General features: G+C 47.3%; 3 protein-coding genes across 5 annotated transcripts; 1 reads left to right on the top strand and 2 right to left on the bottom strand.

The window, feature by feature from the left end:
- Positions 1-355: 355 nt before the first annotated feature.
- On the bottom strand, positions 356-4289 carry minpp1b (multiple inositol-polyphosphate phosphatase 1b). Its single transcript, XM_074663238.1, has 7 exons — positions 3582-4289; positions 2969-3154; positions 2682-2876; positions 2500-2597; positions 2275-2405; positions 1981-2114; positions 356-1903 (listed from the first exon to the last, which is right to left on the bottom strand). The coding sequence occupies exons 1-7, from the start codon at positions 3994-3996 to the stop codon at positions 1650-1652; spliced, it is 1413 nt and encodes a 470-aa protein (XP_074519339.1). The 5' UTR covers positions 3997-4289; the 3' UTR covers positions 356-1649.
- Positions 4290-6963: 2674 nt separating this feature from the next.
- Positions 6964-13053, top strand: slc16a12b (solute carrier family 16 member 12b). Its single transcript, XM_074663831.1, has 7 exons — positions 6964-7091; positions 9318-9421; positions 9533-9676; positions 9757-10059; positions 10140-10482; positions 10559-10818; positions 12443-13053. The coding sequence occupies exons 1-7, from the start codon at positions 6964-6966 to the stop codon at positions 12685-12687; spliced, it is 1527 nt and encodes a 508-aa protein (XP_074519932.1). The 3' UTR covers positions 12688-13053.
- A 430-nt stretch (positions 13054-13483) lies between these two features.
- On the bottom strand, positions 13484-24333 carry LOC141785039 (uncharacterized). Of its 3 annotated transcripts, none has more exons than XM_074663115.1 (32): positions 24205-24333; positions 23546-23652; positions 23363-23452; positions 23160-23279; positions 22932-23070; positions 22565-22749; positions 22428-22470; positions 22147-22292; positions 21937-22009; positions 21727-21838; positions 21451-21522; positions 21212-21358; positions 20974-21136; positions 20598-20891; positions 20311-20414; positions 20094-20214; positions 19903-20020; positions 19431-19492; positions 19125-19244; positions 18878-19031; positions 18601-18789; positions 18379-18503; positions 18084-18248; positions 17822-17976; positions 17555-17733; positions 17352-17405; positions 17066-17280; positions 16844-16960; positions 16691-16750; positions 16442-16532; positions 16233-16348; positions 13484-15305 (listed from the first exon to the last, which is right to left on the bottom strand). In XM_074663115.1, the coding sequence occupies exons 2-32, from the start codon at positions 23648-23650 to the stop codon at positions 15222-15224; spliced, it is 3918 nt and encodes a 1305-aa protein (XP_074519216.1). In that variant the 5' UTR covers positions 23651-23652; positions 24205-24333; the 3' UTR covers positions 13484-15221. The 3 variants fall into 3 exon arrangements, with proteins under 3 accessions (XP_074519216.1, XP_074519215.1, XP_074519214.1); XM_074663114.1 differs by having other exon boundaries at positions 13485-15305; positions 16838-16960; positions 19903-20017; XM_074663113.1 differs by having other exon boundaries at positions 13485-15305; positions 16838-16960.
- Positions 24334-24396: the final 63 nt, after the last annotated feature.

A 24396-nucleotide genomic window follows, 5' to 3' on the forward strand; every position in this document is an offset into this window, starting at 1 on the left:
GAGCTGCTGGTGATTTCTAACGTAAATACAGAAAAACCTCCTCTGTTCAGTTTCATGTGAAAATCGTTTATTAAAGCTTCTTGAATCCAAACATTTGGCATCTGTCGCTCTGCGGAAACAGGAAGTTTAAGGAAAATAAAAGCACAGAGTGAAAGCTGAAACTGAATTCAAGTAAACAATCCAAAGAAGAGAGGAAATAAGAGGTCATTCGTAAAACTTTGAACTGATTTTGGCACAATGACATAAAATAAATAAAATCACCCTGAGGACAAGAAATCAAAGTTAGGATCTCTGCAGACTTCATTAAGGAACTCTTATTGTGAAAGGCATCACTCACGCTTTCTTATTTTGAAAACAAAGTAAGAGTCGGAGCTCAGCAGCACCTGGTGGCTGTAGGAGGAACTGCAGCTCTGAGATCAAACTCAAAAAGACACAAAAACCCACGAAGAAGAAGTGATCACATGCCGCTAAAAGAGAATAAATAAGAGGATAAAACACCCTGTAGTGCCAACTGTCAGTCTCACTGACTCTGATTTACAGACTGATGAGGATTAAAGGGTCAGTTTACCTAAAACAGCACACACACAAAACTATGAGACTCAAACATCATGAGCTAAAGGACATTTCTCTACTTCCTGTCACGGAATCAGTCATTAAACATGCGGTTTCTGATGAAGTCTGACGAGCAGAAACAGAAACATTCAAGTTACAAGTGAAATCTAGCAAAACACACCAAACAGACCAGATACAGATTTTAAAAAGACCTGTAACAGAGTCTAAACAGACCTGGAACAGATGCTCTGAAAACCATCTTTATCTGCTGCAGACCTCCCCACAACAGGGACATCTAGTGGTCAAACTGGAGAACTGAAAAATTACTACAACATCTAAAAGTGACCTGCTGGTGTCAAATGCCTCATTCTGATTGGTCCAGGGCCCAGAACAACAGCAGGAACAACGTTAGCAGACGACCTGATCACAGGTTGGATCAAAAGAATGTGTTGAAATGGATCAGAACGGATCGGATCAGAACGCTTTCATGCTGACGTCACACATCAAATCAAATCACCTCGTTAGAAAAAGACAGAACACATAGAGCAGAATAGAATGATCCTGATTGGTCCAACCCAAATGACATCAAAATTAGAGTATGGAACAAACTGAGCTCCTGTCCAATCAGAACAGGAGCCACAGGTGAGCTCACCTGTCCCAAAGTTAAAAGAAGGAAAGTGGGAGTGCTGACGACTGATCTCTCATCCCTGAACCAGATCAAAGAATCCAGGTGTGGGGATTACACGTCATATCATGCATGTAAAAAGTCTAAAGGTCAGCAGCCAATCAGCAGTCAGAACACATCTTAGAATAAACCAAACACCAGGAAAGAAACCACGCCTCGCTTCTCCAGCTCACCAGCAGGGGGCAACACAGGAAGACAGGCCCTGTGAGGTCAGGTGACCCCTCAGTCTCTAAATGTACCTTTAAACTAACAGATCTTTACAGTTACTACAGCTGAGCTGTGATTGGACAATCACAGCAGGGGGCGGGGCTTATCTTCATTCCATGATTAAAGAGCTAATTGAGTACCATTGATCCCAGGTGAGCTAAGATGGGCAGGTTAAGGCTGTGGTCTGAGGGGGCAGGTCCAGGGCTCAGAGCTCGATGTTTGGTCCTCTCCCGATGATTCTCCCCTCACACTCCCTCTCAAAGTCACAGCCGTCCAGCAGGTGGCGGTACGTGGCCCGAACCTCTCGGTACAGAGGAGCGTCCTCCTTCTCCAGCCCAGGGAATCGAACCGGCGACTCGTTGATGAGCATCTGCAGGCGGGGTCCTCGCTGACAGTCGTACAGGACGAAGAGGATGTTGGCGGCATACGGGACGATACGACTGGTCCGGAAACTTCTTCCTGCAGGTGACAGACACAGTTCAAACATCATATCCTGCTCAAAGACAGGATGCAAGGGCATGGGCGGAGCTTCTTACCATGCTGTGATTGGTAGTTGCTGGCAGTGGGCGGAGTCTTGTCCCTGTAGAGTCCCAGCAAGGAGAGGAGGGGGAGGAGCGTCTCAGCGTGACCCACCAGGATGGAGGCGGGCTCAGGAGCTGCATCTGTGGACCTGCAGGTCAGAGCTATGATTCTGTCTGCTTCCTGTCAAGTACTTTCAAAATAAAAGCTCATATCTGGCATCGTTATACAAAAAGTCTGAAGCAGTTTTCATGAAACTTTTACACATCTTCAAACGTCTGAAAGACATTTGAAGATGTGACATCACTGACCTGCGGGGGCGCCCGGCTTTATCAAGCGTCCTGAAGACGTGATGGAAGAGAGGACAGCTGGACATACTGCTGATCACATGACCATGGGAGCGCTTCCAGTACTGCTTCAGGTCTGACTTATACTCCAGAACCTGGAGACACAGAACAGGGTTCACACACACGACGCACACACACCAGCCTGGAACTAACAAGTGTGTCTGTGTGTGTGTGTGTGTGTGTACGTACCTTGGCGTCACTCTCATCAAACAGGAAGCACCATGGCGAGTGCAGAGACTTGATGGAGAGCTCGTAGGAGCACAAGAAGAACGCAGCTTCAACCAACTCTACGGGAGACAGAGAGGGACAAACTTAAGCATGAAACACACACCATGTTAGAGTGTGTGTGTGTGTGTGTGCGTGTGTCTGACCAGGGGTGAGGCGTTGGTGAGGAAGACCCAGCTTCTCAGCAATCCTCCTCCTCACTGCGTCCATCTCCTGCCCGTGTTTGAACTTCTCCACCTCCAGCAGCGCCGTCCGGTTGTTCTCCACACCCTCCACGTAACCACGGCAACGCTCAAAGAAACGCATCAGCTCATCGTCCACCTGATGGTTGTACTGCACCTCTGCAGGCAGAGAGATTTACAGATGATGAGTTTTGATGATGTTGAGACGGTGTAAACTCTGAACCCGTGTGTTGGTCTGTTCAGACCCTGACCTTGGCCCCTCCACGCGTCCCTCAGCCCCTCCTGAAACGCCTCCACGCTGCTCACACAGCGGTGTTTGGAGCTGCTCTTCAGACTGATCCTACTCAGGTTCTCCTCTGACAGGAGCGATGGGAACAAGCCGTACAGACGCTTCGCCAGCTGACGAAGGTCCTCCCTGCCCTTCATCACCAGCTGACCTGAGGAAGAGGAGGAGAGGAGGAGAAGGAGAAGGAGGAGGAGGAGATGTCTTTAGACAAATCTGATTAACGAGTTATAATCTTTTTTTTTTTTAAGAAAGTAACAAAAATTTACTATTTAATAAAACATATGATCCAAAGTTCCTCAGAAATCATTGAATAAGAGTTGTGTCCTCGTTGTACTCCCAGAGTTTGAATTAAAAATAAAGATTAAATAAATGTGTGTGTTATCTATGTTAAAGTGTGGTTTAAGTCACATGATATCAAACTGATTGAACCCAACTGTTCAGAGTTCAGACTTTGTTTTTGGATATCCAGCTCCTAACTGTCTCTAACATGGTTTGATGTGCAGTAAACAAACGTCTCTGGTGTTAAACGCTGTGATATTTCCGGTGTGTTTCTCGGTGCCTCGGTCCCGGGCTCTTACCGTCCATGTCCTCGGTGTACCACATCTCCCAGCGGCTCTGGAGCTCCTGCAGCCGGTCCGCGGAGCTCCCGGAGCCCGCGGAGCTTCTGAAGGATTCGGTCCGGACTAGCTCACTCAGTTTGTGGATCCTGCGGATGTTCTTGGCGGTGGGGAACCGGCTGCCGTGCCGGATGATGGCGGTGAGGTGCACCGGGGTGCAGCGCTCGTTGGCCGGGGGTCTGAGGACGGAGGTGTTCACGGCGGTCAGGTCCCGCAGCAGGTGCGGGTTCACCTCCTCGTACCGGGTCTTTGTCCCGAAATAAACGGCGATGTGCGGGATGTCAGGGACCGACAGGGAGGAGCAGGAGAGGCGGGTCAGGACCAGGCCGAGGGCCGCCACGAGCAGACTGTGTCTGGGCGGGAAAACGGAGAACATGTTAACGGTATCAGAGACGAACCGGGTCTGAGGTCCACGAGCTTCACTCCAGCTGTTTACTTTGTTGTTGTTCCGGGTTCTTCTGAACTTTGACCTCCGTGACGTTCAGCTTCCCGCCGGACGACCAAAAAACATCCAGGAGTTTCACATCGACAGTTTTAGGTGAAACGGTAAATTATTGTGAATTTAAATTTATAAATCTGAAGCAATAAAGCATGATCCTCAATGTTAGAACAGATTTTCAAGTAGAAACTGTTAAAAAATTTTCTAAATCTGATCCAATCGTCTTCTTTTAACTGCTTGGGCTGCGAATACCGGACTCAACTTCCTGACTACAAACATACAACTTCCGTTCAATAATATTCAAAGTAAAAGCACCAAGAAAAACTTAAGCCCATTGAGTTTTTTAAATGTTTTTGGTTATAAATTAAAAAAAAAAAACATAGAATAAGAAAAATAAAAAAAGGAAAGAAAAAAGAAAAACATAATTATTGAATGTGAATACATGTTTTTGACAGTTTGATTCTTTCCTCTGTTACACAGTTATATCTGTGATATGTACTTCTGGAATCCCCATAATGCTCAGAAAAGACAGGAGCAACAGAAAATTTCGATATATCTTTCATTCAAACTCAAGTGCAGCCTAATTATAAAGATTTAAATATAAAGTTATTGAGGAAAATGAAGATTTGATCCTGAAAATTGTGTGTTCGGCGCTGGGTTTACCCACTACACTGTGTGTCAACAAAAACAAGACTGTATGCTCAGCCCCCTCCCCCTCGAAGCTTTAACCTCAGACACTGGCTTTAACATGTAACATCCAATTATAAATCTGTCAGTTACAGAGCTGAGCTTTTTTTTATAATGTATGACAGTGAATGCAACACAACAAAACTAAGTTAAAACTTTTAGTTTTAACTTTAAAGTTTGTGTAATAAAGTCTCATCTGTGCTTTGTCATGTTCTGTGTGAGAAGTTTTCAGAAAGAAATTGTTCAAAGTTGACTCATTTGTTTAGAACTGAAGCGCCTAATGAGAAAATCAAAAACAGACGAGAGGGGGAGAAAAGAGAGGAACACGAGGAGGGAAGGAGGGAAGGAGGGAAGGAGGGAAGGAGGGAGGGAGAGACAGACGGGGAGAGACCGGGAGGGGGAAGGGTGGAGTGTTTTCAGGCATGTTGAGCCTCGTGTCACTTTGAGGATGAGGACCAAACACGGCGCAACACAGCGACACAACAAGCTGCCAACAACCGAGATCTGATCGACCAGGGGCCGATAGATGAGAGAGGCCGCGAGGAGGAGACCCGCGAGGAGCTCCTGAGTCCGCGCGCGAGAGCCTGAAACTTCAAACATCTGCAGCGCGTGCAGCAGGTGAGCACAAAGAGCAGGAATCAGCTGATTAAAGAGCGCTCAGACTGATCACCAGGGTGTGAGCATCAGGGTGTGGTTTTCAGGGTCTGGTCTTCAGGCTCTGGTCTTCAGGGTCTGGTCTTCAGGGTCTGGTCTTCCAGCTGTGGGGAGGAAAGTTTCTCCAACAGCTCCAGTTAAAGGAGGAGACAAGTTGATGCTCAGGACTCAGAGCAGAGCAACTTCATGAGAGGGAAAACTTCAAATTCATGTGACATTTTGCTAATTTACTTTCAACACTGACTTTTTTTTCCTGTGTCTAAAATCTGCAGTTATTCACAGGCTTTTATTTTGAAAGGCTGATCAGACAGAAAACTTGCTCTGTGGATCAAACTGACCAGGACCAGTCTGTGGATTCATTAGAAAGTAATAAATAAAGAGATGAGAGGTTTGTGAGGGTGGGGTAGGGAAACAATCTTTATTAGAAAACTTTAAAGTTCCTGACCCGAGGGTCCCACAAGGGGGCGCCCTGATTCAGACTTTCTTAACTTGAGGAACTTTCTGCAAACTTCATTTTTCAGACGGTGACTTTTCAGGTCACAGAGTCGTCTGGAGATCCTCTTAAAGTGATCTCAACGTGTGGCGCTCAGAGCCAGAAGTGGGTCAGGAGAAGACCTGAGGCGTTCCTCACACACCCTCTCAGGTGTCAGGGAGCTGGAGGTGAGAAAATGATGTAACCTGAATCGAGGCTCCACCTGCAGGAGCCTGAACACCTGACACGCCTGCTTTGGCCCAGTTTGACCCACTTTCTGGTTTTCTTTGACCCCAATCCTGGTCCCGGCTCTGGTCTGTGGCTTGCTCTCAGCCTGGTATGAAAATCCCCAGCCGTAGTCCTGGTCCTGTGGTTGTCCTGACCCTGCAGGTGGACTGTCTGGTCCAGGTTATAAATACCCAGAGGGGGCGCTGAGGGCCTGTTAGACCTGTTCGCCTGTAGAGTCTCTGACACCTGACACCTGACACCTGGTGCGGTCCTCAGAGACTGCCCCACCCGCCCCGGCTCAGGGGCAGGTGTCAGGAGCGCCCCCAGTGGCGTGTTGTTGATGCTACAGAGGGAGCGCTCGTGGGGGGGGGTCTGAGGGTTGCTGAAGTCATCACCTCCTGAGTTGACACAGAGCTGGGTTAATGATTGAGGGTCAGCTGGTCACTGATTGACTGAAGACGCTTTTTAACTCCAGCTCCAGACCAGAGGGGCTAGACTTGGCTGAGCTGGACTCTGGGACTCTGCAGGGTCTGACTGACAGGATCACACAGAGCCTGGCTCACACTCCTTCAGCCTGTGATCTGGATCTGAGCTGCTGGACTACACCTTCATCCATCTGTCTTTAACTCCTGCTCCTCTTACCTCCTCAGGGGACCACAGGGGACCACAGGGGACCACAGGGGACCACCTGGATACCTGACATGGAGCGGTCCTCCTCTGAACCTGATCTCTGTAGACCGGCTGAGTTCTGAACTTCTGGCAGACTGATCTATCGCCCTGCACGACAAACTCCTCACTAGTTCACCTTCTCTAATCCGGACCCCCGCGGACCAAGACCAGGACCAGAACCAGGACCAGCAGACATGGGCTCTGGCTGCAGGGTGGAGGATGTGAAGCGGAGCAGAGCGGTGCCGCCCCCCGATGGAGGCTGGGGCTGGGTGATCGTTGGATGCTGCTTCATGGTGACGGTCTGCACACGGGCAGTGACGAGGTAACACACACACACACACACACACACACACACACACACACACACACACACACACACACACACACACACACACACACACACACACACACACACACACACACACACACACACACACACACACACACACACACGTTTTAGAGTTTCTTGTTGTTCAGAAAGACCTGAAGAACTGATTCTGGGTTTGTTTTGGACTCAGGTTTCAGCTGACAGGTTAGTTACAGTGAAACTGAGACTCAGTGCAGACAGTTTGTGTCCATCAGAGAGTCCTGAAGGTCCTCGGACCGGATCCTGTCAGCCTAGAGTCCAGGGGAGAACCAGAATAGTTCATCCTCAGTGTGTGGAGGAGACGTGAACCGGGCTGAGGGTCCAGGTGTTGACAGGGTCCGGTTTTGAGTTCCAGCTTCAGGAAGAGAGACTGGGGCCTAACAGCAGACCAGGAGCAGTGTGTGTGTGTGTGTGTGTGTGTGTGTGTGTGTGTGTGTGTGTGTGTGTGTGTGTGTGTTCAGAGTGAAGTCAGGTCAGACACGCTGAAACACATCCACAGCGTAAGAAACCGAATCTGAGCTGCGTTCAGGATCAGAGTCAGGGATCAGACCCACACAGGAAACAACCTCCCTGCTCGCCGCCGCCAACACCAACACCGCCGTGTCACAGCCGCTATGAATAGTTAAAGTCAGAGTGTCGTTTGTTCCCACAGCTTCTGTTTCTGTCAACACCAAGCACACACACACACACACACACACACACACACACACACACACACACACACACACACATGTTTTCTCACAGCTGATGGTCAACAACATCCATCTTCCTCCGCGCTGACAGCAGACATGTATGACAGTGAATTTTACAGAACACTACGGTGGCTGAGAAGTCCAAACAGACAAAGTTTGCAACATTCTGACAAACTTTAAACAAATTTTCATTTTACAAAATATTCCTTAAAAAAAAACCTACATTAAATCAAATAAAGAGTTTTAAAAAGGACAAATGGAAAAACACTTTTTTTAAAGCCCTGAAACCAAATTTACAGAATCTTGAGCGAAAGGAAACGCAAAAAAATGTTGAACGTGACCTGAGAGCGGTTACTTCAGGGGTCAGTCGGTTCGTGTTGGCAGAAAGTGTTGAGGAAAGACAGCAGAAGGAGATTGTTGGAGTTTGTAAGAGTTTATTAGAAGTTTATGGGGAGTGAATCGTGTTTTTCTGTTTTGAAAAAAAGCAAACTCCAAAATCACTTCCGAGTCACATTCAGCATTTAGAGCGTTCCCTTTCCCTCAAAATTTAGCCGTTTATAGATTTGCTTTGTCCTGTTTGAAAAGTGTTTTTCTGATTAGTTTTAGAACAGTTAGTTTTAGACAATCAGAAAGTTTGAACAGCTTCAAACGTTTTTCACAGTAAAAACAAACGACTCTCTGAACGACTCTCGCAGCGACTCCACAGAGACCGTGTGGTGGTCTCTGACCCTGAGCTCAGCCTTCAGGAGTTTCTGACAGAAATAGAAAGATTGGTCTTGAAGCTCCAGCTGTTGGCCACAGATTCAGTCTGAGCCGCCAACAACAACACGGTTCACTTTGATTTTGTAACACAATGAACTGCATGACCCGTGTGTGTGTGTGTGTGTGCTGAGTTAACTCCTGAGAGTGTGTGAGACTCTGGCACCTGAACAAACATGTCACCTCTGAGGCGTCTGGGTAACGTGTTGCTGCAGACCAGAGCTGACGGTGCGTTCAGGGACACGCTCTCAGTCAGGAAAGAGGAGGTTCAGGACATTTGCAGGACCCCACTTTGACCTCTGACCCCCTCACTCTGCTGCTAACTGTTATTTCTAATGTGCAGCTGATGCTATCTCCCATGATGCATTGCTTCGTGAGTGTAGAGGTGAATCCCTGACGAGTCAAACATTACAAACAAGTGGTCACGTGACCTCGGGTTTCATAAGAGGGGCTCTGAAGTCCAGCAGAGATCAGCTGAAACCAGTATGGTTTCGTAACACACACACACACACACACACACACACACACACACACACACACACACACACACACACACACACACACACATACACACACACACACACACACACACACCTGACAGGCCTCCTGAAAGGTTACGACCCTCGCCATCAGAAAAGACTCTGATTGATCAGTGATTGATGTTTTGATTTGTGGTGTAACTTCCTCTGTGTGTGTGTGTGTGTGTGTGTGTGTGTGTGTGTGTGTTCAGGTGTGTGTCCATCTTCTTCGTGGAGTTCCAGGCTCACTTCGGAGCCGACTACGCAGCCACGGCGTGGATCCACAGCCTGGTCGACTGCACCACGATGCTCTGTGGTCAGTGCTGAACCCAGCATCCACTGATCAGCTGATCAATCAGCTGATTGTTTGATTGATTGACTGAGCGTGTGTGTGTGTGTGTGTGTGTGTGTGTGTGTGTGTGTGCAGCTCCTGTGGGCAGTCTGGTGGGGAACCGCTGGTCGTGCCGGGTGGCGGTGATGCTTGGCGGCCTCCTCTCCTCCATCGGCCTCCTCCTCAGCTCCTTCTGCAGCAGCCTGGAGCTGCTCTACCTGAGCATGGGCGTGCTGACAGGTGAACACACACCTGAACACACACCTGACCATCCTCACCCAGCTCTGCTCTTTAACACTTTCCTCTTTGTGTCTCTCCAGGTGTCGGCTTCGCTCTCTGCTACACGCCCGCCATCGCCATGGTGGGCTGTTACTTCCGCAGACGGAAGGCGTTGGCGTACGGCATCGCCATGTCGGGCAGCGGGATTGGAACCTTTGTGCTGGCGCCGGCGGTGCAGCTGCTCATCGAGCTGTACTCGTGGAGGGGGGCGCTGCTCGTCCTCAGTGCCTTCGTGGCCAACCTGTGTGTCTGCGGGGCGCTGCTGCGACCAATCACGGTGCAGGAGGAGGAGGAGGAGGACACAGAGGGGAAGGAGGCGGAGTCAGCGGGAGAGGAGAAACAAGGTGAGGAGCTGATTGGCTGACTCAGGGTGTGTGTTTGAACCATCACATGGCACCACACTCACCTGTGTCTCCTGATGTAGGTAACATCCAGAAGCATGACGCAGAGCTCGCCATCAAGCCCTCTAAAGAGTCGGAGGACCGCCTCCTGTCAGCAAGCCCCGCCCCTCAGCCTCAGGTAAAGCGGTCTTTCAGCTCCGTCTTCCTGTCCAGTAAGGAGTACCGCTTCCTGCTGCTGCCGGACTTCCTGGGTCTGTCCGTGTCCTTCCTCTTCCTGGCGAGCGGCTGCAGCCTCCCCTTCGTCTACCTGGTGCCGTACGCTCTGAGCGTGGGCGTCAGCCACCAGCAGGCCGCCTTCCTCATGTCCATCCTGGGCGTCATCGACATCGTGGGGAACATCACGTTCGGCTGGCTGACGGACAGACGGTACAAACACACCCACGCTTTGTTTACATCAACGTTTGACCATGGAGTGACGTCACCTCCTCTCTGTCTCCCTCAGGTGTCTGAAGCCTTACCGTCTGGCGTGTTACATCTTCTCCGTGGCGATGGAGGGCCTCTGCTGCTTGACCGCGCCGTTGCTCCGCTCCTTCGCGCTTCTCGTGCCTTTCGCCGTCCTCTACGGATACTTTGACGGCGCCTACGTGGCTCTGATCCCCGTGGTGACGTCAGACCTGGTGGGAGCCCCGTACCTGTCTTCTGCGCTGGGCGTGGTCTACTTCCTCCACGCCATCCCGTACCTGATCAGCCCGCCAGTAGGAGGTGAGAAACTAATTGGAGAAGATCTGACACGTGTTTATGACTCCTAACCAGCTCCAAGTGTATTTTCTGTGTTTTCCTGCTCAGCACCGCCCCCTGTGGTGTCCAGAGGTACTGCATCATTTAGTCCAAGAGCTTCTAGTAAACATGTAGTAATACTGACACAAACACAAAAACTCTGTTACATCACGGATGGATGAATGAGCTCTAACGAGGTGTGGACCAATCAGAATCAAGCTTTAAACTCTTGTCCATGAGCTGGACAGCGATTAACAGCTCGGTCATCGGACATGTAAAGAAATGAGCTGAAGCTGAGTTATCACAGCTTCCTGTCTGTTTGTGCAGTGTGTGATGAAAGCACTGCTCCACACACGGATCGATCAGCAGGATGTGATGTAATATTGACGACAGGGAGTGAGTAAAAACAGCCGAGCTGAAGATAACAGCTTTGTTACGTAACGTCAGAGCGCTGGCAGCTGATTGGTTGATCTCAGCGAGCAAAGATCAGTCTGAAAAATAACCAGGAAGAGAATTTATCTGACATCAGGAGTTTGTTTTAATAAACACATTTCATTGATATTTACCCCAAACTTTCACTTCATCTCAGAATTTAACGACTTTGCAGCTTTTAGAGCTCACAGGCAGATGGCAGGACTCAGAGGAGGAGACTTTGTTTGGAGACAGGAAGACCACATTTCATCTTTCAGTCCCCAAAAAGCTCTTAAGTCCATGTTAGAAGGATATATGGATCATTTTATTGTTGAGGGTTGATAAAAAGCTTCAGTTAGAGACTAAATTTACAGGTCCGGTAAGTTTGGAGCTACAGGATTTACACTAAATCATTCAGCACATTTGAGAACCCTCGTTATCTCAGCTCTTACAGCTAAGCTAATGAAGCTAAGCTCCAGAAGCTAACGTTAGCTTAACTAGAGCCCTTTGGACAACAGCTAACAAGGGTATTAATGATTAAAGACACCGTAACTAAATAAAATCATACTTTGACATTTTGTTGGACTGAGGTTTTTAATTCTTTTTTTATTTTTAATTTTTTTGTACATTTTTTTATTTTTAATTTTTTGAAAAAAAATTTGAATATAGAAAAATGTTCCAATTTTTTTTGAACATTTTGCAAATTATCAAAATTTTTGCTAAGTTAAAAAAATATATTTTTAATGACAATTCTTTATTTTTTGGGAAAACTTTGAAATCTCATAATTTTTGGAACTTTTGCACAATTTTTAAAGTTCAAGTTTTTGGAAAATTTTGAGGATAGTTTAAATTTGATGGACGTCAGAGCAGAAAGTGTTGGAGTGTATGGGAATCTATGTAAGCATTGTGATTGGTTCATTGCATTAGGGGGCGGGACTTAGCCATAGCTCAGTTTTTGATCTCAAAGTTCTAGAACTCCTGCTGCCCTGATTCTCCCCTTCTGTGGACGTCAGCTAACAAATATTCAAACTGTGGGACTTCCTGTTGACAGTTAAACTGAGACTTACCACAAACAGAAGAAGAAGAGGTCGAAGCAGGAAGTTGAATATCACGTCCTTGTTTTACAGGAGTCTATGAAAAGTCTCAAAGAGATGAAAACACTGGTATTAACCTCGTCACTCTTCTTCTCTCGCTGCAGGTTGGCTCGTTGACGTCACAGGAAGTTACACTCCCACCTTCTTCCTGAGCGGGACGGCCCTCTTGCTCAGCGCCCTCGTCCTTTTCACGGTTGCTGCGATACGACGCTGCCGCAGCCGCCAGAAGTTAACCACCATCTCCCAGGAAACGAAGCCCCTCGAGCCCCTCCCCCTCAGCCTGTCGGACCAATCAGAGTGCTGCATCACTTTCAACAAGGAGGCTGTCAGTCAGGGCGTCGCCTCGTAGCCTCAGAAGAATCGACCAATCAGGTTTACGTCATGAGTGATTACGCAAGAGTGAGACATTAATCCCTGGAGCCCCCCAGAGGCCAGGTGACAAACTGCAGCTGTTATAGACTGGGTCATGTGACCTCCATGAACACCTGGAATGGACTTTTTCAGCATGAGTGGAACATGCTAATTGACTGAAAAGCTAATAGGAAGTGAACAAGAATCAACAAAATGAAACACAAACTTTTTTTGCTAACATGCTAATGAGCCTGTTAGCTCGCTGGCTGAGCTACAGTCAAAACTGGATCACATGATTTAATGATTTACAGATTAACTTTTAATCTTCAGCACAGCGCCCCCTGGTGTCAGCTGAGATAACAGAGAGACGGGTCAATTAATTAACCCAGAATTAATCTGAGCCATAATTCTGTGGTTGATGATTTATACGTAGATTTGTTTGATTTTTTCCAGCTCTTGTTGCGTGAAGTTGGATTGTTTTACTTTCCACTCTGGAAATTTTTTACAGATTTAGTTTTAATTTGGTTTGTAGTTCCAGGAGACGGTAATAAGTTTCAAGACTCCATGCTAACGTTATAGATATAAACTCCAGTGGAATAGAATAGAATAGAATAGCCTTTATTGTCACTGAACTTTGTAGGTACAACAAAATTTAGAGCACACCTGTAGCGTCTGTATGCGTCATGTATAAACATGAATTTAAAAATATTAAAATCTGTAAGCGTATAAAAAACATAGAAAAAAAGTTTAACACATACACGGAAAAAGAGGAGAAGATTTTCACAGTTTGTTGAAAACTTTCTGAATTCCTCCACAGGTCAGTCTTCATGCTTTGTAACAGTGTAACAGTGCCATCTAGTGGCCTTGTGTATGTGTGACAGATTGTGAGCTCAGACCGACTCAGCTGACCCCATAGAGCCTCTTTTTTTATCGATGCCAAAGAGCGACCGTTCAGCAAACACTGCCAGCTGCCTCCGAGGAGAGGAGAAGCTTCCACTGTTTTCAGGAAAACTTTTTGTTTTTATGACACAAATGTTTTATTTTATGAACTTTGACGAAATAAACCTTTAAATAAGTACCGCAGCATAAAGCACCAAACTGTGAACATGTCATCTTTGAGGTTTATTTTTCTTTCTCGATTTATAGAAAAGCAAAAACTTTCTTCTTTTGGATTGAAACTGTGACGCACATAAGAGTCTCGACCTCGTGATGTTTCTCAGAACAAATGATCAGTTTGTTATTAAAGACCGTGATCTCAGATCCACATGAGTGGATCAGATTGAGGACTCCAACAAGGAGTCAAAACTCAGAATCAGTGACATGAGTTAAAAAAGTAAGCGTACGTTTTAAGATTATTGAACTGTTCCTTTAAACATCTTTAAATGACTTTTTAAATAAGATTAAAAAACAATAAACATACTTTAAACTGAGTTAGTGAACAGCCGATCTCTGTTCCTCACTCGTTCAGATTCATTGAGCGTGATGTAAATATTAAAGTTTGTTTTTTCTCTGAAAGCTGCTGTGAAGAACTCTTAGTTTTGTATTGGATTTGGCGCCCCCCTGTGGCCAAAGTTATAACTCTGTCCAGGGGGCAGAAATTATTTTATGAGACAAAATCTCATAAAAGAGGGCTTTCATCTCCACTTTACAGTAAAAAAAAAAAAAAAACTCAGCTTGGAGCTTTGGTCTGATCCACAGGGCTCTGAATCCACTCGTTAAAGGTCTCTATGAGTCTGTGATCTCAGGTTTAACGGGGCCCGACTGGTCTCAGATCAGTTTTTGGATCAGTTATCGGCTCCTGTCGTATCGCTGTGTCTGTAAATGTTGAACTGATTAAAACACTTCCTCTCTGTGTTTCTCATCTTTGTTCTTTGTTCCTGAAGCGTCCCTTTATGTGCGTCTCTTAATACAGCCTGACTTCCTGTTTGTCTCAGCTCATTGGTTCCTCCTGATGATAAAACTCGACTCTGATTGGTTAAACCTGAGTCCAAACAACAGGGCGAGCTCAGACAGATTTGCTTTTATAAATCACTGAAACTCTTCCATATTTTATATTCATAAATCAGGATTTTACTCAAACTTTGATAATAATTAAACAAAGGTTTGGCCCTTGCAGGCTGCCGTAGAACCCTTCCTGCAGTGAAACCGAAGTAGACGGACGAGCGTTACAGAGGCACAGGCGGGTCATCAGTTTTTTTTTTTTTTTTCATGAAGTCAGATGAAGAATGGGGCTCTAAATTGTCCGTAGGTGTGAGTGTGAGTGTGAAAGGTTGTCTGCGTGTATCAGCCCTGTGATTGGCTGGCGACCAGTCCAGGGTGTACCCCTCCTCTCGCCTAATGACAGCCTGGATAGCTGTGACCCTGAACAGGATAAGGGGTTTGGAAAATGAATGAATGAATGAGATGAAATGAAGGGTGGGAAAGCTGTTCTCTCATATCTTTATTGCCCCCTAGTGGTCAAAAAAGTCTCAACACACAGACTGAAATAAAATACAATAAAAAACTGTACATAAAACTGTTCCCTCCTTGCCCTCACTTCCTGCAGGTCTTCGACCGTAGCTGTCTTTTTATAATGTCGTGATCGCTCTCTTTCTCCTCCTCGGCTCCCCCTGGTGTCTGAAATAAGACAGTACAACCTCTGAATCAGCTCAGCTTTACAGTCTCAGGCCTACGGAAGCGTATTAGATTATTCTGAAGAAAAATAAACAACTCCGATTTTTCAGAGTAATTTATTCTTCGGTTTGTTTTTTCTGGTAATTAATTTTGTTTTTCTGATTAATATTTTATTATTGGTTTGCTTTTTGTTATAATTATTATATTGGTTTGTTTTTTGTTATATCTATGTCTGTTTTTTTAAGTAATTTTTTTGTGGTAATTAATTTTGTTTTTCTGTTTTTTTTTTTTTTTGGTTTGTTTTTTGTAATAGTTATTTCCGTTTTATTAAGTAATTTTTTTGTGCTAATTAATTTTGTTTTTCTGGTTGAAATTTTTTTATTGGTTTGTTTTTTATAATAATTATTTCCGTTTTATTAAGTAATTTTTTTGTGCTAATAAATTTTGTTTTTCTGATTAATATTTTTTTTATTAGTTTGTTTTTTGTAATAATTATTTCCGTTTTAATAAGTAATTTTTTGTGGTAATTAATTTTGTGTTTCTGATTATTTGTTTTTTGTTTGTTTCTTTTTTTGTTACAATTATTTATGTTTTTATGATAATTTTTTTTTCTGTTTTCAGATTACTTTTTTCCTGTTTTTATGAGTAATTTTTTCCTGAAGTATCGAGATACATGATATTAATCAGAAAAACAAAATTAATAACCACAAAAAAATTACTCATAAAAACAGAAATAATTATAACAAAAAACAAACCAATAAAAAATATGAATCAGAAAAACAAACTAAATAACCACAAAAAAAAGAGGAATAAATCACTCTGAAAAAGTTGTGCAGTTGTTTTTTTTTCTTCAAGTGAATGCAATACGCTTCCGTTTAGTCCGACTCTCACTTCCTGTAAGTGTTTTATCCACTGTGACGTTTGTCTCACCGTGTTTACTGGCGAGTCAAAGAACGGCGACCCAGCGTCCTTCTTGAACAGCTTCTTCCGTCCTCGCTTTGGTTTGGCGGCCTCGGGTCCACTGACCAGGCTGAGGATGTTTTTAGCTGCAGACAGAAACAAACTTGACTGGATGAGCCATCGTCAAACAGGAAAGACACTGAAGCTCGTGTGGAGATGAGTTAAAACGTGTGTCTGACCTTTGCTGCCGAGGAAGGAGGGAGAGCTGTGGATCAAGTCTCCGATCTTCTGCAGAGCTCCGTCTCTCTTCTCCTTGGCCACGGAGCTCGACTGCAGAGGACAGATTCAGATTCTGACACTCCTCTAACTCCTCTTTTAATATTTTCACGGGCTCGTTCTGTCTCCTCAAAGTCGACACCGTCTGCACATGCTCAGTGCGTCCTGAGGTCATGTGATGTGTGTGAGAGTGTGTTTTGTTTGTGTCTCACCTGTTTGGTGTTTCTTGTGTTCCTCACTCGGTTTCTCTTGTTCTCGCTGAAAACCAGACCCTGAAACACACACACACACAAATGCAGTTAAATCACATGACTCCTCTCCCTCACACACACACACTCACACAGGTGAAAAACACACACCTGTACCTCACAGCTCTTCCTCTTCCTTCCTGTAGTTTTAGGGGTTTTCTTCCTGTCGGCCATGTTGGATCTGAGAGGAGAGACAGGAGCTTCCTGATCCAGGAGGACACGCCCACCACACCTCTACACACACACACACACACACACACACACAGCTGAATGAATATCACATACACATCCTGACCCTGTGAATGATGATGAAGATGATGATGATGATGATCATGTGACCTGTGTGTTGCCCTGCAGTCTCCTCATCTCTCTCCTCACAGCATCAATCTCCTGCTCCTCCTCCGGCTGCTGTCGTCTCCCTCTCCTCTCCTGCAGTCTCTGGATCTCCTCCTTCAGCTCCTCCACCATCGGCACCTTCCTCTCCTCCCCCTCCTCTCTGTTCTCCTTCTCCTCCTCGTGCCTCCTCTGCAGCTCCTCCTTCAGACGCTCCAGCTCTGCAGAGAAACGAAGCTTCAGCTGGTTGGTACGCTCACGTCGTCTCCGCAACCTGTGGGGAGGAGCTTACCTTTCCTGAGAGCCTCCATCTGACGGGAGGTGTCCTCCAGGAGCTTCTCCCTCTCTGACGCACACACACACACACACACACACACACACACACACACACACACACACACACACACACACACACACACACACACACACACAGAGTCAGAGCTCAATCACAGGTCGATGCACTGATTCCTTAAGGATGCTCACTTGTCTCCTCACCTCCTCTGTCCCTCTCCTCCTCCTTCCTCCTCTCCTCCTCCGATCTCTCCGTCTCCTCCAGTCTCTCCTGCAGAGCGGCGCTCTCTGACTCAAGCTCCGCCCTCACGCTCTGGAGCTGCTGGGTGAGCTCTGCCTTCTGATTGGCTATCTCCTCAGTGAGTGTGACGCACCGCTCCTCGCTGCAGAGAGTGGAGAGTGTTGCATTGTGGGTGTTTTCTCTGGTGCGTTACTCCTGCTGGTGGTGTGTTAATGAGGTCTGGGGTCTACCTGTGTCTCAGGTGTCCCTCCAGCTGGCTCTTCTCTCTCTGCAGCTCCTGGATCTGTTGGGACTTCTGAGCCGACCTCTCCAGAGCGGCCTGGCTCTCCTTCTGCAGCTCCTCCATGGCGGCGTGGAACACAGAGCTGCTCCGCCCCTCCTCCTCCTGAAACAACCAATCACAGAGCAGTCACAGCCTGATCTGATCAGCTGATCAGCTGACAGCTCAGAGCTGGATTGTTGAAACCAGACCCTGTCTTCAGAGCGCTCTACCTTCATCTCTTGTCTCAGACGCTCCACCTCCTGCGTCAGGCCACTGATGGAGCTGGTCTTCTCCTCTGATTGGCTCTCCAGGTCATGGAGGCGGGTCTTGGTGGCCTGGAGCTCCTCTGATAGGCTGTTGGTCTGCTGCTTCAGCTGAGCCTGGAGTTCAGTCACCTGGAGGAGACGTCGTGTTTGTTATGAGTCAGGGTCTGACCTCTGTGACCTTCAGCCTGACCTTCAGAGTGACCTTCAGACTCTGTGATGATAAATAAATAAAGGATTTGTGTGAAGGAGCGGGGCAAACCTCCGTCTGCAGGTGGAAGATGCCGTTCACCAGAGCTTTGTTCTCCTTGGTCAGTCTGGAAGTTTCTCTCTGCTCGGACTCCAGGGAGCCCAGCACAGACGCACAGCTGGGACACTGGTCCAGGTCTACAGAGAGACAGGAAAGTCCACTTTAATGTTCTGCTCCTCCCAGCCAATCCGAGGAGCTCCTCTGGTTCTGGGTGGACCAGTTCTTGGTTCCTACCTGTCAGCTGCAGAACCTTCTGCTCCAGCACAACCTGCTCCTTCTTCAGCTCCTCCACCTCCTCCTCCCGCCTCCTCAGCTCCTCCTCCAGCCTCCTCCTGGTCTCCTCGCCCTCTCTCAGCTCCTTGATGGTTGCGTCCTTCTTGTCGTTCTCCTCCTGGAGCCTCCAGATCTCCTCCTCTAAGACCACTGAGAGGAAAGAGGAGGAAAAATGAGCCTCGAGTCTTTAAAACTTCCTGCTTCTCCTCCTCCTCCTGCTCCTCCTCCTCCTCCTCACTTCTCTTCTTTGCCGGTCCACTCTCCTCCTCTTCCAGAGAGTCTCGCTGTCGTTTCCTCTCCTCTTCTCTCTGCTCTCCTCCGCTCCTCCTCATGCAGCTGCAGCTCTGCTGAAGCTCCAGCAGCTCAGACTTTATGGACTCCACCAGAGCTCTCTGAGGAGGAGGAGAGGAGGCGTGAGCACGGGGAGGGAGTCAGTATTTAGGGTGTGTCATCGTGTGTGTGTGAGTTAGTGTGTGAGTGATTACGTCTCTGGTGGCGCTCTCGACTGTCTCGTCCATGGCGGCCTGCAGTTTGTTGATGATGTGGTCTTTCTGCTCACAGACCTCCATCAGATCAGAGACCCTCTGTTTCTGCAGCTCCAGACTCTGAACACACACACACGCACACACACACACACACACACACACACACACACACACACACACACACACACACACACACACACACACACACACACACACACACACACACACACACACACACACTGTGTTTGTTGTTTGTTTGGAAGTGTTCAGTGTATAAAGAGGAGGAGGAGGAGGAGTCTGCTCTACCTGTGCGGTCTCCTGCAGCTGCTCCTGTGACTTGTGGTTCTCCAACCGCAGCGCTTCCAGCTCTGCAGACAAAACAAACACCAACATCACACTGAGCAAAAACCTCTGACTATTTATAATCATTACAAATAGTTTATTCCTTTTTTTAACCTAGTTGTTTTAAATATGGATTTCTGTGTTTTTATTGTAATGTCACCAAATATTTTTATATATATATATAATGTTGTATGCATATATGTCTACAATTATGTATGTCTGTGAATACGCATACCTTTATTCTTCATAATGTTTTGATTTTCCAATGCAAAAATGCAGCATTCATTGTAACGAACGGTACATTTCTGATAACTTTGTGCCAAAAATTCAATAAAAAAGAATGTTGGAAAAAAAAAAAAAAAAAAAAAAAACCTCTGACAAAAGAGCACACGGGTCACAGGTGTGTGTGTCTGTGTGTGGGTGTGTGTGTGTGTACCTGCTGCGTGTGTGTGTTCAGTCAGACAGCGCTGAGCACTCTGAGCGTCCTCTTTGATCTTCTCCAGGTCTTCAGTCAACGAACTGAAGATTTCCTCCAGATGAGCCGTCTGCTCCTGCTGCAAACCACCACCAGGGTTACCACAGGTGTGTGTGTGTGTGTGTGTGTGTGTAATTTGTGTGCACACTCACTTTTGTGTGCTCCGTGCTCACAGACGACAGGTCGACCGTCTTGTTAACCAGTTTCTTCAGGATCTCCACCCTCTTATCTGCTCGCTCCTCCAGGATCTCCCTCTCCTTCTCCAGGCGCTCACTGACACACACACACACACACACACACAGAGGATACATCATCAGGCTGCAGCGTCTCCTCTCTCCTCTCATGATGAGCTCTGGATCCTGTGGTTACCTGTAGTCTTTCTCCATCTTGTTGAAGAGCTCCATGAACTCGGCGCTGACTTCCTCCCTGATCTGAGCCTCCAGAACCAGACGCAGCGCTGCCCCCCGCTCAGACTGCTCACACACACACACACACACACACACACACACACACACACACACACACACACACACACACACACACACACACACACACACACACACACACACACACACACACACACACACACACAGATTATCAGCGTTGATAAGCGTCTCAGTGTCTTCCTGTTTCTAGAGATGGGATAAAACAGTCACCTTGTCTTCCTCCTCCATCGTCCTGTCCTCCTCCCCTTCCTCTTCCTCCCCTCCTGCCTCCAGCACCGTTCCCTCCATCACACTCTCCTCCTCCTCCTCTTCATCCCACTCCTCTCCGTCTTCATCCTCCATCACATCCTCCAGTGTCGTTTCCCAGGCAACAAGCGAGCTCTTCCTGCCCCGTCCGGACACCTTCCTGCGCTGGTCGGCCTCGTCGATGATCATCGACAGCTCCAGCGCCGACCTCTGGGGGGCGTCGTCCACGACCACCGGCCTGGAGTTCAGCACCACCACCTGGAGAGAGGAAGAACCCTGTGGTTGAGCGGAGACACCTTCAGACGCTGAACTGAACCTCTGAGCGTGTGCGTTTGTCGACCTTCTGAGCGAGAGCGGAGAACTTGAGCACGTTGAGCGTCTCGTCGAAGCAGGACGAGTTCTGGTTGATGTTGACCACCATGGAGACCCGGCCGGCACCACAGAAGAAGAACTGCAGGAAGTGTGTGAGTTTGGACTCCCTGAAGGGGATGTGATGCGTAAACCTGCGGAGGACACACGGGTCACTCAGCTGTTTGATGTGCGGCGTCTGAACACAGACTCAAACTGTGATGTCATACTTGGCGTTTTGGTTCAGTCTCATGGCGTTGATGCACTTCCCCAGCGTCAGCAGAGAGCTGTTGATGTTTCCCGCCTCCTTCAGTCGCTCTCCGGTGTTCTGAGTCCGAGAACAGCGCTCAGAGCCGGCCAGGTCGCACAGAGCCAGCCTGAGGACACACACACACATTCACGGGTCATGAAATCCTGCGGCGCCGCCTGACAGGCTGAGTGTAACACGCCGAGTGAAGAGAGGGCTTACTCGCTGATGCCGAGGACTCTGGGAACTCCAACATCGTCCACTCTGAGGATCCTGATGGAGAAGATGCTGTGACTGCAGAGACACACACACACACACACACACACACACCTTCATCACTTCTGTTCCTCTGAGCTCCACTCACCTTCAGCCTGAGTCTCTTTACGGCTCATTAATGAAACTCTGGTGTCAGCAGATTTAACAGACGCAGTGAGAAACAGGAAACAGAGCAGAACCAGAGTCAGAGCGAAGATGAAGATGAAGAGGAGCAGAGCAAACCTCCTGCTGGACAGCTGGTTCAGTCTGGTGGCAGAGAAACTCTGGTTCTTCTTCCCGATCTTCATCACTCGATAGGCCTCCTCTGAGCTGTTCACCTGGACCCAGCGCAGGTCTGACACACAGAGCACACAGGACGTTCACGTAAAGCCTCACAAACACCCAACACACGTGTTCACAGCGCGACCAAACCAGCGAGAAAGACCCTCTTACCTTTGATGAAGGAGTTTCCTTTGACGTCCTGAGACAGACGCAGCACCGTCCTCCTCTGGTGTCCACTGGGAACCTGCAGACCACAGACAGACGGATGCTCAGAGGCTCTGATTAACACCACTCAGCTTCTTATTCCCCCAAATGATTCAGAATTATAACAATAGCTTAACACACCTAAAAACACACATTTTTTTTGGTGTGTGTGTGTACCTGTTCCAGCAGGTCGTGGATGTTGTCGTTGTAAATCTCACAGAATGAAACCCAGACAGAAAAGCGAACATTCGAAGCGACGTCCAAACAGAAACTGTCAGAGTCAGAGACGCTGTTCACACTGCTGTCGGTGCTGAGAGCTGAGCCTTAACACACACACACACACACACACACACACATACAAACACACACACACACAAACAGGGTTAGGACTTAAACATTGACGTCATATTTACCTCCAGAAGCAAAAATTTGACCTGAGACTGACAACTGTCACCAACCATCAAGAAACGTGGCTCTTCCAGCTGTCAGACTCTTGTCGCTCTGCAGAAACAAAGATCACACATGAGTTAAAACACATCTTCACTCCATGGCTGGTGTGTTTCCTGTGTGTGTTTCCTGTGTGTGTGTGTGTTACCTCTTTAAACAGCCTCAGCAGGTTCTTCTTGCTGCTGCTCTCGGCCGCCTGCTGGTCCGGGGTCAGTCTGCTGAAGTCTCTGCAGCGCTGAGGCTTCAGGTCCATCCGGCTGTACAGACGACCTTCGATGCTGTTAAAGATCACGGACAGGGAGCGAGGCAGCAGACCCGAGTCATGGTCTGGACCTGAGAGACAGTGAGACCAGGAGAGAGGAAACAAAAACATTCAGTTTACAGATGAACATGTAACTCTGGATAAACTTACACACACCTACACACACTAAGAGAGAAGCTGGTGGATCATTTTCTGCAAAAAATCAAAGCTTGAAGCTGTTGAAGCTCAGAGACAGACAGGTGGTGTTTCTGACCGAGGAAGGTGAAGGTTTTTCCAGCGTTGGTGACGCCGTAGGTGAAAACCAGACAGTTTCCCCCGTCCAGAACATCCCGCGCCAAGCCTCGAACAGAACCCTCAAAAACCTTCCTCTGGCTTGAGTCGGGACCAAAAACCTGAACAAGAGGACATCAAGAGAGGAGAGATTTATTAAAGAGATGACCAGGATAAACAGGAAACAGTGACAGACAGGTAAATCAGTCACCTGTGTGAAAGAGAACCTCTGCGCTGTCTGTGGGAAGGACTTCTCATTCTGCCTGTTTGGTTGGCAGCTCCTGGGAGCCTTCAGGACCACCGTGTCAGGTCCCTCAATCGTCACACACTCCTAAAAAAAGATGGTAAGTCTGCTGTAAGACAGGTGCCTGCTAAGACTGTTTGTGTGTGAAGGTGTGTGTGTCTGGTTGTCACCTGTGACCCTTCAGTATTACTCTCTGCTGCAGTGAACGGTCGAACCCTCAGGTAGACCTGAAGGTTCTCCGACTGTGACTGAACACTGTCCTAAAGAAACAGAGGGAAAGAGGTCGTCATCAGAGCCAGCTTCATCTACAAACAGGTAAACAAACAGGTAACAGAACAGGTAAAGGGGCAGACCTGCGCTGGCAGAGCTGAAAATTCACCGAGCAGGTCTCTCCTGATGTCCTCCACCTCTACAGGTCCCACTCTCTCCGGCTTCCCCGCTAAACAAGACTCCATCATCTCTGCAAACATGAACACACCATCAGACACATTGAACATCACAGCTGCTCGGACACAGCGCCCCCTCTGGTCAAACGTTGAACATCGCTTCAGTTGTGTTTAGTGTCGTTTTAAACTGTTGATGAAAACGGAACACATTCAGTCTACACCTGAAAATCAGAGTAAAATGGAAATTATATCTGGACCCACGGTCTCTGACTACTGGAAATCAACGTGTAAGGGGATATAAGACAAAAGGTAAATAGGTAATCACAGGAGTCCTGAATGTGAACATTTTAACTGAAGTTTATATATATATTGGTTCACTCACACATAATTCCGTCAGATAACATAAACACATAGTTCACTATAATCAAATAAAACGGATAATAAATCGTCTAACAGGCAGATTTGAAGACTTAAATCATTTTAAAGCACCAACTGTTAACTTTGTTGTCAGCATTGGCCACATCGTGCTAATCCGTTTCTGTCTGAAGGGTGTTTACACTGTGAACTAACCGATAAATAAAGTCATATATTTAAATAATAAAACGGTCACATAGACACTGACTCACTCGGACTTTTCTCCGTTCAGCAGAAGGAACATTAAAAGCTAAAAACATCGAGGACACACAGTCCGCTTAGCTTGTTTTGTCTCCGCGGTATACTTTTTAAACTGGCGCCGGACGACCAATCAGATTCCGGCATAGAGTGACGTCAGGTCTCTTTTTCTCCAGTTCTCCGATTAAATCTCGCGAGATCGCAGT

The sequence above is a fragment of the Halichoeres trimaculatus genome, unplaced genomic scaffold, assembly GCF_033239565.1.
Source record: "Halichoeres trimaculatus isolate MK-OKI-2021-1 unplaced genomic scaffold, fHalTri1.1 fHalTri1_scaffold_23, whole genome shotgun sequence".
NCBI lineage: Eukaryota > Metazoa > Chordata > Actinopteri > Labriformes > Labridae > Halichoeres > Halichoeres trimaculatus.

Excerpts from the sequence above, each read along its gene's own strand:
- minpp1b (XM_074663238.1), bottom strand. The coding sequence starts at position 3,996 with ATGTTCTCCGTTTTCCCGCCCAGACACAGTCTGCTCGTGGCGGCCCTC. Across the intron at positions 3,155-3,581 it reads GTACACCGAGGACATGGACG|GTCAGCTGGTGATGAAGGGC; the intron begins GTAAGAGCCCGG and ends CCTCTTCCTCAG. Across the intron at positions 2,406-2,499 it reads TTGATGAGAGTGACGCCAAG|GTTCTGGAGTATAAGTCAGA; the intron begins GTACGTACACAC and ends CTGTGTCTCCAG.
- slc16a12b (XM_074663831.1), top strand. The coding sequence starts at position 6,964 with ATGGGCTCTGGCTGCAGGGTGGAGGATGTGAAGCGGAGCAGAGCGGTG. Across the intron at positions 9,422-9,532 it reads CTGCACCACGATGCTCTGTG|CTCCTGTGGGCAGTCTGGTG; the intron begins GTCAGTGCTGAA and ends GTGTGTGTGCAG. Across the intron at positions 10,483-10,558 it reads GGCTGGCTGACGGACAGACG|GTGTCTGAAGCCTTACCGTC; the intron begins GTACAAACACAC and ends TGTCTCCCTCAG.
- LOC141785039 (XM_074663113.1), bottom strand. The coding sequence starts at position 23,650 with ATGATGGAGTCTTGTTTAGCGGGGAAGCCGGAGAGAGTGGGACCTGTA. Across the intron at positions 23,280-23,362 it reads GTAATACTGAAGGGTCACAG|GAGTGTGTGACGATTGAGGG; the intron begins GTGACAACCAGA and ends ATCTTTTTTTAG. Across the intron at positions 15,306-16,232 it reads TTGACTCGCCAGTAAACACG|ACACCAGGGGGAGCCGAGGA; the intron begins GTGAGACAAACG and ends GTCTTATTTCAG.